The sequence below is a fragment of the Callospermophilus lateralis genome, chromosome 3, assembly GCF_048772815.1.
Source record: "Callospermophilus lateralis isolate mCalLat2 chromosome 3, mCalLat2.hap1, whole genome shotgun sequence".
Taxonomy (NCBI): Eukaryota; Metazoa; Chordata; class Mammalia; order Rodentia; family Sciuridae; genus Callospermophilus; species Callospermophilus lateralis.
The window spans coordinates 139,127,766-139,139,798 of NC_135307.1; the positions used below are offsets into that span (position 1 = coordinate 139,127,766).

Consider the following 12,033-nt stretch of genomic DNA (forward strand, 5'->3'; position numbering starts at 1 on the left):
GGGTTTCAGCTTGGAGTGATGAACATATTCTAAAATTGATTTGAGTGACTGAAAACAGAACTCTGTGAACATACTAAAACCATTGAGCTGGACACTTTAAATGGTGAACTATATGGTTTGTAAATTACATCTCAATAAAGTTGTTACAAAATAGGGAAAACCGTGTGAGTGTGTACACTGTATGTGTGTGTACATTACATTCTTTGTTTCTATATTTATAAAAATATCTCTGGAAAGATTCACAGGACATTGATAGCATCCAGTGAAGAAAATTAGGAAGATGAGGGACAAGGGCAAAAAGGAGATTTTTCAAGAGCAGAGTGACGGCATATGCCTATATTCCCAGCAACTTGGAAGGCTGAGGCAGGAGGATCTAGGTTCAAGGCCAGCTTCAGCAACTTAGCAAGACCTAAGCAACTTAATGAAACCCCTGTCTCAAAATTTAAAAATAAAAATGACTCAGTGGTAAAACACCCCTGGGTTCAATTTCCAGTATCAAAAAGAAAAGAAATGAAGGAGATTTCTCCCTCTGTGCTCTTTTGTTCTCTGTGCATTCTGAACCACATGAATATATTATCTGTTTTTAAAACAGGAAATAAATAAATTAAAATTATAAATAAATAAATTAAAATTCAAAGAAAGTAATTAAAATTAATTTCAAAGTGGACCAAGTTGTGACCGGCCCTCCTGGCAGGGAACCTGCTCCCAGGGCTCACCCAGGGGCTGCCTGTGGCTTCCTCAGTGTGGCTGCGCTCCACTTACCTGATCACTTCAGAACCCAAACCCAGAAACGAAGGCTGTTCATTCACCTAACTGTTCCACGTTGAAGCCCCCTCAAATGGCTCTATAGTTCCCAGCCCCGAGTTCTGTTGAAACCACCCTACTCGACACAGCAGCACATTTGACCTCTAACATTTAAAAAACGTAGTAAAAGACAATGAAAATGAACATGGGGGAGGGAGACTGAAGCAAGCAGCTGCTGTGAGTGCACACTGGGGACAGGGTGACATAACAGGTGAGCTTCAACGCCAAGTGGTGGCACCCAGCATTCTGAGCACAGGCCTGTTTCGTCTTTGACCCCTGAGTTCTACTCTGCACCACCTCCTCAGAACATAAGAAATAACTGTGCCACCCCCAAGAAAACCAACTACTTGACGAAAGGAAGAAGAGGACCCCAAAACCTGCTTTCCAGCCCTGGCTTCCAAAAGAAGGTGCCAGAGGCCCCCAGAGCGTCCATGGGTTAGCCAGGGTCTCAGTGGCAAACCTGCCACCACCTACCGCCAAGACACGCTCGCTTTCCCTCCCTCCCTGCCCTGGGCGTATAGTCGCCTGAGCTCCACCCAACACTTTCCCTTGAATGCAGATTCAACAGGCCACTGAGACAGGCAAACACCAGTGTGAGAGAAATCTCGCCTGCTCCACTGGGATGGGCATCTTCAGACAAATGCAGCATCACGTGACACAAAGCATTTCCCTCCAGCACAGTGAGTTACTTCAAGACTCCCACAGCCCAGCTCTGCCCTGACCCCACTGAGCCCTCTGGAACATGAAGCTAGAGAACCTTCCAGATGTAACCACTCCTTACTCCTGTCCTGGAGCTGCTCTTTCCCTCCCCTCTGTGACCCCTCTGTCCCAGCACCCAGTACACACTCAAGCACAATGACTCAGAGTACTAGGTCCACGACTGAAATGCACCAGTGCCCTGTAGATGCAGAAAACCCATGAAGCAGAACTGGTGTGAAATAAACACAGGTACAAACACAATGACAACTGGTGACCAACGCTCTGCCTTCAAGTCAAGGAAGCCTGAAGAGTGACACCATGCCCAGCCTAGAGGGGGCAGCAACTATGCAGCCCCTGTCCCTTGCTGCCCCATGAACCAGAGGCCCGGTACTTCCAAGTACCCCATCTTTCAAAAGAAGCAGGAGCTCCAGATTTTTATGGGAAGATTCCCAATTTTTAAGTATTCTCAACTATCTCAGTTTTTGTGATCACTGTGCTGATCAAAACAAAACACAAGAACATGTCTGTGGGTCATATTTTCCAACTCATGGGCCATCCGTTTACAAATTCTGACTCAGTTTCCGGGCCAATGTTTATTTGGTCATAAGTATGAGCGATATTTAATAATTCAGCTGAAATCTCATGAGCCCAGACAGATGTAGTGATACGCATTCAACCCAGGTCTCCCTTATCTCTCTTCCCCAGCAGTAACCGTGATCAGCAGACACTGGCCATTATTTACATAACCCAGATGCTTCCCCTCCCCCTGGCCTCAGGAATAACAAAGTGGTGCCCCTGTGACAGACCCCAACGTGGCATGCAGCACACAACACTGTGTTGCCAGGAGTTTCTGCTTCCTAGAGGATTGTACATCCTGAGCCAGCTGACCCCACGGAGCTCAACTTCAAGCCCTGGGGCTCTTTTTCATTACACTCCCGTGTTTCACTTCCATCTGCTCCCCATCCTGTTGCTCCTTCCCGCTCTCAATCCCTGAGGGATGGATCAACTCTCATCCTCCCAGACAAAGCCAGCACGCCCTGGGTTTGACCTGTTTGAAGAGCCATATGAAGGACAGCCACAACCAGTGCCCCAAGTCCTGTTCCTCCAGTTGTCGGGTGTGTTTGCACAGGGCTGGGTCCATCTGGTTTTTACATGAAGTGCCAGGTGAGAGAAGCAAAATTTAAAGCAAAGAAGGCAGCCTCTGAGGACAGCTTCGTTGGTTTAAGGACTGCAGTCCAATGACCAAGAGGGACCTTTTGTTGGATCCAGGGCAACCGGAAGCTCTGAGGTCACTGTGCTTTGAAATACACATCATAAATGGCCCTTTAGGGTCCACATCCCTGCCCATGGCAAGGGAGGCATGGCACTATCAGTCCTCACCACTCACTCCTGCAAGCACCACCACTTCTCAGCAGATGCTGCCAAGCCCGGACGTCCAGCTGCATCCACACAGATCTTCCCTGCACTTCATCTTCTTCTTCATCAAGTCTTCCTTCTGCCTGCCACCCCCTTCACAAAGCCCCCTTCTCCAGGCCTTTCAACTCACAGGACACTTTCCTCTTTCTTCTCCTCCTCTTCATCCATTTGGGCCTCCCGGCCTCCAGCCCTCCTGACTGGTTCCTCCGACACCTTTCCCGGGTGTCCCCAGTCCCCAACCATACTTCACCCCCATCAGAGCCATGTCACTGTCTATCCACTTGCTCAGCAAATATTTATGAAGACCTAAACTGGAACAGCATTTCTAATGCAGCCCTTTGGTTATTTCACTCTTGTATTCAAATCCCCCACTAGCTCCCTCCAAAGCACCAAATACTCTGGCTGGAACTGGCATCCTCCAGAATCTGCTGCAACAGAGGAAGGGAGAGTCAGTCCCCTCCCCTTCCCCAACCGTGTGGCCATGACCAAGACACTTCATCACTCTGTGCCTTGGGTCACTCAACTGAAAAATGGGGACCCTAAGAGACCACCCTTCACAGGAGCCAGGAAAAAAAATGCTCAGCACAGAGTCTCGTACTGTGAGGGCTTAGTGAATATTGGTTGCTATTATTATTAATGTCATCATGATGATCTCCAAGTGATCACTTCTGCAAAGTCTACTCCTAGCAAAACCCACTTCCCCCATCCAGGCCTAGAACATCCTCTACCCCGACAGTGCCTTCCCACACCATCTGTCCCTGGCCCAAGTCTGTGGCATGCTTTCTGTTTATCAAGTGTTGTTTTTGATGCATGCCTCCCCTTCTGAATGGGAATGGCTTCTCTTGTGCCAAGAAGAGCCATTCAAGGGCATCATCCTCCCTCCCAGACTGAACTGGACACTTCTGGGCCTCTGATGGGCTCCCCATCCAGCACAGCTCCCTGTGTTCATTAGGAAGAACCCTGCCCACTCAACCATGATTTCTCCTAGGTGCTGACACTCTTCTTGCAAACCCCTGGGTGACCTTAACAAACCATCCCCACTTCTGGGCCTCAGTTTCCTCATCTGTACAATGTGGGGGTGGGGGTGAGTTTGAGGAGCTCTGAATATGAAGAAAGCCCACACCTAAGAGGTTATAGGACCCCAGAGCCCCATGGCTGGAACAACCATTCTCTTAAGCCATACCTGCCAGCAAGAATGGGTTTCCTCTTCCCTGCACCTCCAGGAAAATAAATATCAAGGCTAGTTTCCTGGAAGACTGCCCTTAGATTAAGTAGAGATCTTTTTTTAAGTGGAACCATAACAAAATAATTCTAAATGCATGCTTCCAGAACTTCCCTTGAAAATGGTTAGAGCCAAACATCAGTCACAATACTGAAGTACCCAGTATAACCCAGGAAGCCTTCTCTGCTCAAATCCTGAAGCAGACAATCGCCCCTGATAGATCCTGCAGGATGCTCTGTGGACACTGACACTGAGGCCCCTCCACAGGCCCTCCCACCCCCACTTACTCCTAGATGTGCCTGGTGTTACAAGAAAGGGCCTGTGTTCGCAAAGACCCTCGAATGAAAAGAATACATGAGCATGAGACTATGGCCAAGCCCTGTAAGCCAGAGGGCTCAGGGATAAATTAAAGAGGGGTTTTTCTCCCTTTTCAATTTGATAGAAGGATTCAGTGGCAGGTGCCAGGTCCTCACCAGCCTGCTAATAAGGGCCGTCATGAGACACGTTCTTCATCAGGGAGCTGAAGAGTCAAGAGGCTCACAAGGCTGAAGTTCATGGATCTCATTTGAAAAAGCCTAAGAGGCAGAGGCACCTGTCTGATTCTTTTGGTCATATGGCTGATCCTTACTTATGAGCAGAAGATTAAAAGGTTTGGTAAGAATCACATCTGTTTTCAGAATCATATTTTTAAATACAATAGGACACTTGGCTGCTTAAAGGAGAGCCAGGGACTTGATTGACACCATCTTTTTATTTTTTAATTTATTTTTTTAGTTGTAGTTGGACACAATACCTTTATTTTTTTTTTTTTTTTTTATGTGATACTGAGGATCGAACCCAGGGTGCTTGCTAGGTAAGCACTCTACCACTGAGCCACAACCTCAGCCCCAACACAATCTTATTCTAAATGTCCCAACAGTCCTTGGAAGCTTATACTGTAATTAATGATAGGAAACGGATGTCCAGTAAGGTTCAAAAAACTGCTCACATCCGACAACTAGAAGGTCTTAAAGCCAGGATCCAAGAGTTTCTCAACCCCCAAACCCTTGATGTTTGTGGCTGTAATTCTTTGGGGATTGTCCTGTACACTGTAGGATGCTGAACAGCATCCTGGCCTCTACTCAGTAGATACCAATAGTAATCTTCCCCCTACCCCACCACCCCCAGTCCTGCCAATCAGAAAGTTCTCTGGGCATAGCCAAATGACACTTGGGGCAAAAATCCTCCCCAGTTAGGGAAACTTTTTCCTTCCATGTGCCATGATCATTTAGAGAAGTAAATCAAAGGCACACTTTCTATTCTTTAAAAAAAAAAAAAAAAAAAAAAAAAATCTGGATTTTTCCTGAATCAGATTAACATTTCTTCACTGTGTTTATATAAAATTGAAAGTGAAAGAAGATGAGTATGTACCATTTCTACAGTTTTCTCCTTCAACTCAAAGCCTTGGTCAACACTCAGAAATGACCTACTGATGATCAACAAGTCCCACATTCTCTCTCAAACTCAGAAGGAGAGGCTGAATCTTCTAGCTCCATCCAAAGCTCTAATCCATTCAAATTACATTGACATACTAATGACCAATAACTAGAATCATCCCAAAAATCCAAAATGACCACTTCCCCTAAATGCTAGAGGTACTAAACTTTTATATTAAATGACTTTTCTTATTATCACAAATGAAAACATATCACAGAAAACCTGGGGAACCCAAGGTAAGTAAGAAACTTCTCTAAGAACCGGCTCAGCAGATCAAGCCTCTGTGGTATCAATGTCTTCAGGCGCCTTTGCCACCAGCAGCCGGGCAATGTCAGATTACCAGAATTCATCCTCCTGATCCCTGGAGAAGCACCAAAATGAATCTTCCTTTCAGATAAGATGATTTTAGAGATATTTGGAAATAAGAAGTGGCTGGGTGTGCAACCCAGGGAGATGTGGAAGAAATGGGGCCTGCACAGCGAACATGAGTGACCACCAAAACTGGAAAAGGAAAGCTGTGGTTCAACATGGCAAACTTTCCCCGGCTTCCCCCAACCCCATTTAGAAGACACCAGAGGGTGAAGTGGGATTTGACCCCCACACACACACACACACACCCACATCCCATCCCAGAACTCAAAGAGTAAAGTGTTCTAAGGAAACTCCTGGGGAGAAAGGCCTGATAACAGCAGTCACTGGCCTACAGGCGACAGCCCCGCATCTGTGCAACCCCACCAAATGTTTTCCAGTATTTAAAAAAATTAGGAGAAATCCCAATTTTCTGCTCCAATACACAGCATCTTTGTTGACATCCCATCAGCTCTCCCTAGGGTACCAAGCAGTAAACACAGGGGATTCCGTCAGAGGGTAAACTACCTCCAGACCACCTTTCCCTCCTTCCAGTTTGATCCCCCATCTTAAAAGGTAGAAATGATTCTGCAGACAGGGAAATAAGATTAAGATTAATGGTAGAATAGGATTCTACCATGAATAGAAATAAAGAAATAGAAAACAGAGGAATGTTTGTTTGTTTGTTTGTTTGTTTTGCAGAACTAGGGCATTCTACCACTGAACTACAGCCCCAGCCCTTTTTTCTATATATTTTATTTGGAGACAGGGTCTTGCTAAGTTGCCTAGGCTGGCCTCAAACTTGCTCCTGCCTCAGCCTCCCAGAGCCTTGGGAGCACAAGGGTGCACCAGAGGTGCCCAGCTAAGACAGAGTAATGAGATCCAAATTATACTCATCTGATGGAAGAGCATCAGAAAGTGAGGTAATACTAATATCAGATATGATATGAGGGTCTAAGAACTAAGAGTATGTTAAGTAGGAGGGCACACTAGTATCTATTAAAGGAATTCCCAGACATGCACCAGAAACTCCATTCCCAGGTATATACACTAGATGCTCTCATATACCCCAAATCCTCAACAGGACATGTCCAAGGATGCAGGCAAGTTAAGTGTGTACACAGGGAAGGAAATCAAGCTACATGTTGCAGACAATGCAGAAATGTGTCATGAATGATAAATACATTATAAAGGAAGAATCACCCACATTTCCATACATGCACATATACTAACAGATTTCTTTGCATATCTGTATATGTACATATTTATAATTTATTTACGAAATGAGCTCATATTGCCCAGGATGTTTTGTAACCTGTTTTACTCAAAAATATACAGCCAATATTATATCAGTGACACTATTTTTAACAGCTGTTAAAACAAGAGTATCATCATTTACTGAATCAATGCTAAATGGTAGATACGAAGATTATTTAAACCTTTTCACTATCAAACAGAACTGCTCTGAAAATGCCAAGATGCACATTCATCTTGGTTTCCTCTTCTAATCAGTAGCATTAGAAGCAAAGAATATGTGTTGCAGTGTCCACTTTAGCAATGGAATTGTCTGATTAAAGATTTATATATTTTTCACTACAATATATATTCTTTGCTCCTAATTTTAATAGTTTTCTTGGATCCATGTTTTTTCTGTAGTCTGACAAAGTGACTCCTTCAGGGAAAACAGACAAATAGGCTAGGACTGCCACTTTATAAGAAATAATGCTACACTCTTCCCCCTCCATCTATGCCGTGAGGATAATGAATGGGCATCACCCAAAGTCCCATCTCACAGGTGTCCCATATCAGCCATTCATCTATTCATGGTAGACATCCTATTCTACATCATCAATGGAAAATAGTTGGGAGTTCAACATTCTTTCGCTAAAAATATCTTTATTAAATGCCAGCCTGTGGCTGGAACCACACCAGGTGTTAGAGAGACACAGAAGATTAAGGCCAGCCCTGCTCTCAGGAGCCCTCAGCCTGGTAAATCAGAGGGAAACTTTAGCAACCCTCTGGGCTCCCAGGAGAAAATTTAAAAATGAGGTGTGCATTAGGAGCTCAGAGGGCCCTGAGGAGGCTCAGACAAGGAAACACAGGAAGGAAAACAGCATGCTAGCATACTGGTGGTAGAGAGGATTCCAGGCAAGATTCTGAATAGGACAAGACACTCAGGCCACATGGTCCCCTTGGAGAACCCCTGGGAGTCCATCAGGGCAGAAGCAGTAAGCAGAGGGGAACTGGGCAGAGCCAAAATGGGGGCTTGAAAAGGAGACAGCACCTTTGTCACAAAGAGCCAGCATTGCCCCAGCATCTATGTGTTTGTATATGGGGGAAACGGGGGTGGCTGGTGTATACCTGGGAATGGGGTTTCTGGTGCATGCATGGGAATTCCTTTAGTAGATATTAGTGTGCCCTCCTACTTACCATGCTCTTAATTCTTAGACCCTAACATCGTATCTGATACCAACATGCCAGCAAAAGAGGGAGGATGGGCTAGCGAGAGTGGAGGATGGAGTCAGGAACCCCAGCCTACGGGATATCTCTTGACTAAGGAGACAAAAGGGAAGGATGTAACCCAGGCAGAAGGCACAGCATGTAGGGACGCTTCATTTGGGGAAGGTGATATGGGCAGAAGTGAGATGGTCTCAGGGAGACATGGGTGGTGGGATGGTCAGAACTCAGTGCCTGCATGCTAAGAAGTTGGAGAACAAACAGGTAAGGACACGGGCCAGCAGAGCAGGCATCTGGCAAGCCTGATGAACCAAGCCTACAGAGGAACAGGGAAGGGGGAGCAGCCACAGAACACACCACCAAGAGTTGACCCTAGCTTGGCCAGACAGACTTGTAGATGGTTCTAGATTCTGGTGATGACTTGTTCTATCCTTTGGACTGCAACTTCCTCATCTGCAAAGGAGCACTTGGGTACATCAAAGTTCTTCCCAGCTATTAAAATGTTACAAGCTCTGGTCTAAATTGGAATCCAGGGTGGGTGGCAGCTATCCACCCAAACAACAACGCTTTACCAGGCAGAGGCAGATCATGACCATAGTCAGCGTCTCTTGTGATCACAGCTCTTCCACACTTCTAATTTTAACAGTTTCTAAGCTGCTCAAACAGGAGGCTCCATCCCCTCACATCTGGCCTCATGCTGCCTCCTTTTCTCCCCGACTCCTGGATAATAAAGAGCAGACGGGAAAAATAGTTCAAATACCTTCTAAAAAATACACAGTCTTGTGGGCTCAGCCTGTTTTAAACTAAATGTTTCAAACCTCCAGACTCAAAACCGCTTGGGCATTAGCTTACTCCAACTGATCAATTAGGAAGTCACTAAATGATAATGTGCCTCAGTGGCATGCCCAAATCAAACACGGAGACACTAACATGAACTGGGCATCCCCACCCCTCAGTGCTTTCTGCTGAGTTTGGGAGCTGGGCCCTAAACACAGCAACCCAGCATGGCAGGATAAAGGCTGTATTGAAGAATGCCCAAGAATAGGGTTGGGGAGGACAGAATAGTAAAAGACAAGCTTGGCTTGGTGGTGCATGCCTTTAATTTCACCAATTTGGGAGGCCGAGGCAAGAGGTTCACAAGTTCAAAGCCAGCCTCAGCAACTTAGCAAGACACTGTCTCAAAATAAATAAAATAAAATAAAAAGGGCTAAGGATGTAGCTCAGTGGTTAAGCACCCCTGGGTTCAATCCCCAGTGGGGGGGGGGGCGGGAAGGAAAGCAACAGCCTCTTTTGATTGTTCAGGAAAACTATACAGAGGAAGGAGAACGGAAGCTTGGTATCAGTGACCACGTGTAGGCTTCAGGCCAGAAATAGGAAAGCACAAGCCAGCACCATGGAGCAACAGGAAAGGAGCAAGGGATGAGAGACAGGCTCAGAAGGGCTGGCTAAAGGGTAAGCTGGGGCCAATATGTAAGCACTCCAAATGCCATGCTTAGGTAGTTCCATGCCTAGATGGTGGCCAAAATGAGCCACTGCAGTTTGCAAGCAGTGGTGGGAGGGCAATGAGAAGGGTGGAGTGAATCCAGAAAACAGCAAGGAGACCAGCATAGCAAGGACAACATGGCCTGACCCAAGGCAGCGCATCAATGTGTATCCCTGTTCCCCACTCTCCATTTTCTCAGACCACTGACTTTTAATCAGACTCAGAAGAAAAATCCTAGCTCCCAGCTCTGCCTTTCCCAGGTTTGCTTTCTGCTTCTACACTGAAAATGCTAATTAGAAGAGCAGACCCCTGGCCCCAAACCCTCCATGGCTATCAAATACCAAAGGCCCAGTGTTTGAGGCAACGGGCAGGGAATAAATGACACACACAGATTTCCGGGTGTGGGGAGCAACCTGAGCAACAGGACGTATTTAGTTCATTTCCTACAAAAACAGGATTTCTTAGGGATTAGGGGGAAATGTCCACCTCACTATCCCATGCACTTCTTAATCTCCCAGATTCTTCCTTCTTGACCTTGAGCAACCTACAAAAGCCTCTCAAGATCCATCATCCCCCTGAGAATGTTGACTGGAAAAGCTTAGTCAGGGGCGTAAAGAGCTTCCGAATCCTCCAGTAATGGACAGACAATAAGACCACCAAGGGGCACCAAGCATCCTGAAATCCAGCACCAACCCTACGTGTAAAGCAGGCCTCCAACAGGCATTCTGAAGATGCCCCGTGCAACAAACTGTTTCTTTCTTCAGCAGAAAAAGAAGAAAGTGCATTGGGCATGAAGAATCTACAGATGAAATTTACAGAAGGGGCAGCAAGATTGAAGTTAAAAGGACACAAGTTCAAATTCTACCTCCACCACTGAGTTACTCGGGTAAGCCTCCTTTCCTCTGAAAATGTTTTCCTCATTTATGAAACAGGTATAAAAATAAACTCTTCAGGCTGCTGTCAGAATTCAGAGCACTGTTGTTAGTACTAAGCATTAGCAGAATTAACAAATGGAATCCACTATTCTAAAAGAAAGGAGAGAAAATTTCTAAAATGTTCGCCACGAAAAAACAGATGAGGGCACCCAACAAACCGAACCCACCCTGCCCAGGCAGGGAAGAGAGGTCCCTGGCTGGCGGGAGCACACCAAGATGACGAGATGGGGCGGCATCGAGCACCTGTGCGCGCGGCTCGGGCAGGCGCGGTGGCAGCAGGTTGGGGGATGCCACCCGCTCGGCCCATGGAAAATGAAGAGAGCGGCTGGACCCACCTGAAGACGCGCAGCAGCAGGCAGGCGATGAGGAGGGCGCTGAAGGCGCACGCCACGATCACAGCAGCCTTCAGGGTGGGCAGGTCGCGGAGAAGGGTGGAGATGCGGGTCACCAAGGCATCGCCGCTGCTGTTGGAGCTGCCTCCACCCGCTGCCCCAACCCCAGGCCGGGTGGAGTTCCCGGGCCCGGGTCCGGGCGGCGGCCGCTCCTGGCGCTCGGGGTCTGGCTGCGGCGCGGGGGCGGACTCGGCTCTGCGGGCGCGGGCGGCGGGCGCGGCCAGAAGCGCAAGCAACAGCAGCGGCAGCAGCAACCGAGCGGGCGGCGGAGCGGCGCGCATAGTGTGGACGGGCGGCTCGGGGCGCGCAGCTACCCCGGGTCCGCACCAACGCAAGGCCTGTGCCCGGGCTCCCGCGGCGGAGGCGACTGCGCGGTGCTGGGCAGGAAGCTGCGGAGCCCGGAAGAGCCCGCGCCGCCGCCACCAACACGTTGCACGGAGTCATTCGACGGGCTGCGGCCCCGCGTGGGCGGGGCAGGCCATCGGCCGGGTCGGGGCTGCGCTCCATCTGTTGATGGCCCGGGTCCCCCTGGACTAGGGACCCCGTGGAGAAGTAATGGGCTCACTGTCGTGTAAGCCTTATGCTGCACATTTCACGGGTTTTATTTCATTTAATTCCCGCAACTCCCTTTAGAAACAGGTATTCTGTTAGCTTCATTTGATAGTCCATTTCAGCACTTGAGAGCCAGTTCATGGCAACCCAGATTATTTCAGACTAAGAACCAAAGACTGTGAGACCTGGAGGTAAACCCTCTTTTTACGCATCACTCTGAAGCCCCCATAGTGAAATGGGCTGTCTGTC

The 12,033-nt window shown here is 47.6% G+C and overlaps 1 protein-coding gene across 1 annotated transcript in view; it reads right to left on the reverse strand.

Moving 5' to 3' along the window:
* Fam174b (family with sequence similarity 174 member B) overlaps positions 1–11,515 on the reverse strand; it is a 30,980-nt gene extending 19,465 nt beyond the window's left edge. The window contains exon 1 of the mRNA XM_076848829.2: positions 11,176–11,515. Coding sequence (XP_076704944.1) covers positions 11,176–11,513 — 338 coding nt within the window. The 5' untranslated portion in view covers positions 11,514–11,515. The remainder of the gene's footprint in view (positions 1–11,175) is intronic.
* Between the last annotated feature and the right edge of the window lie 518 nt (positions 11,516–12,033).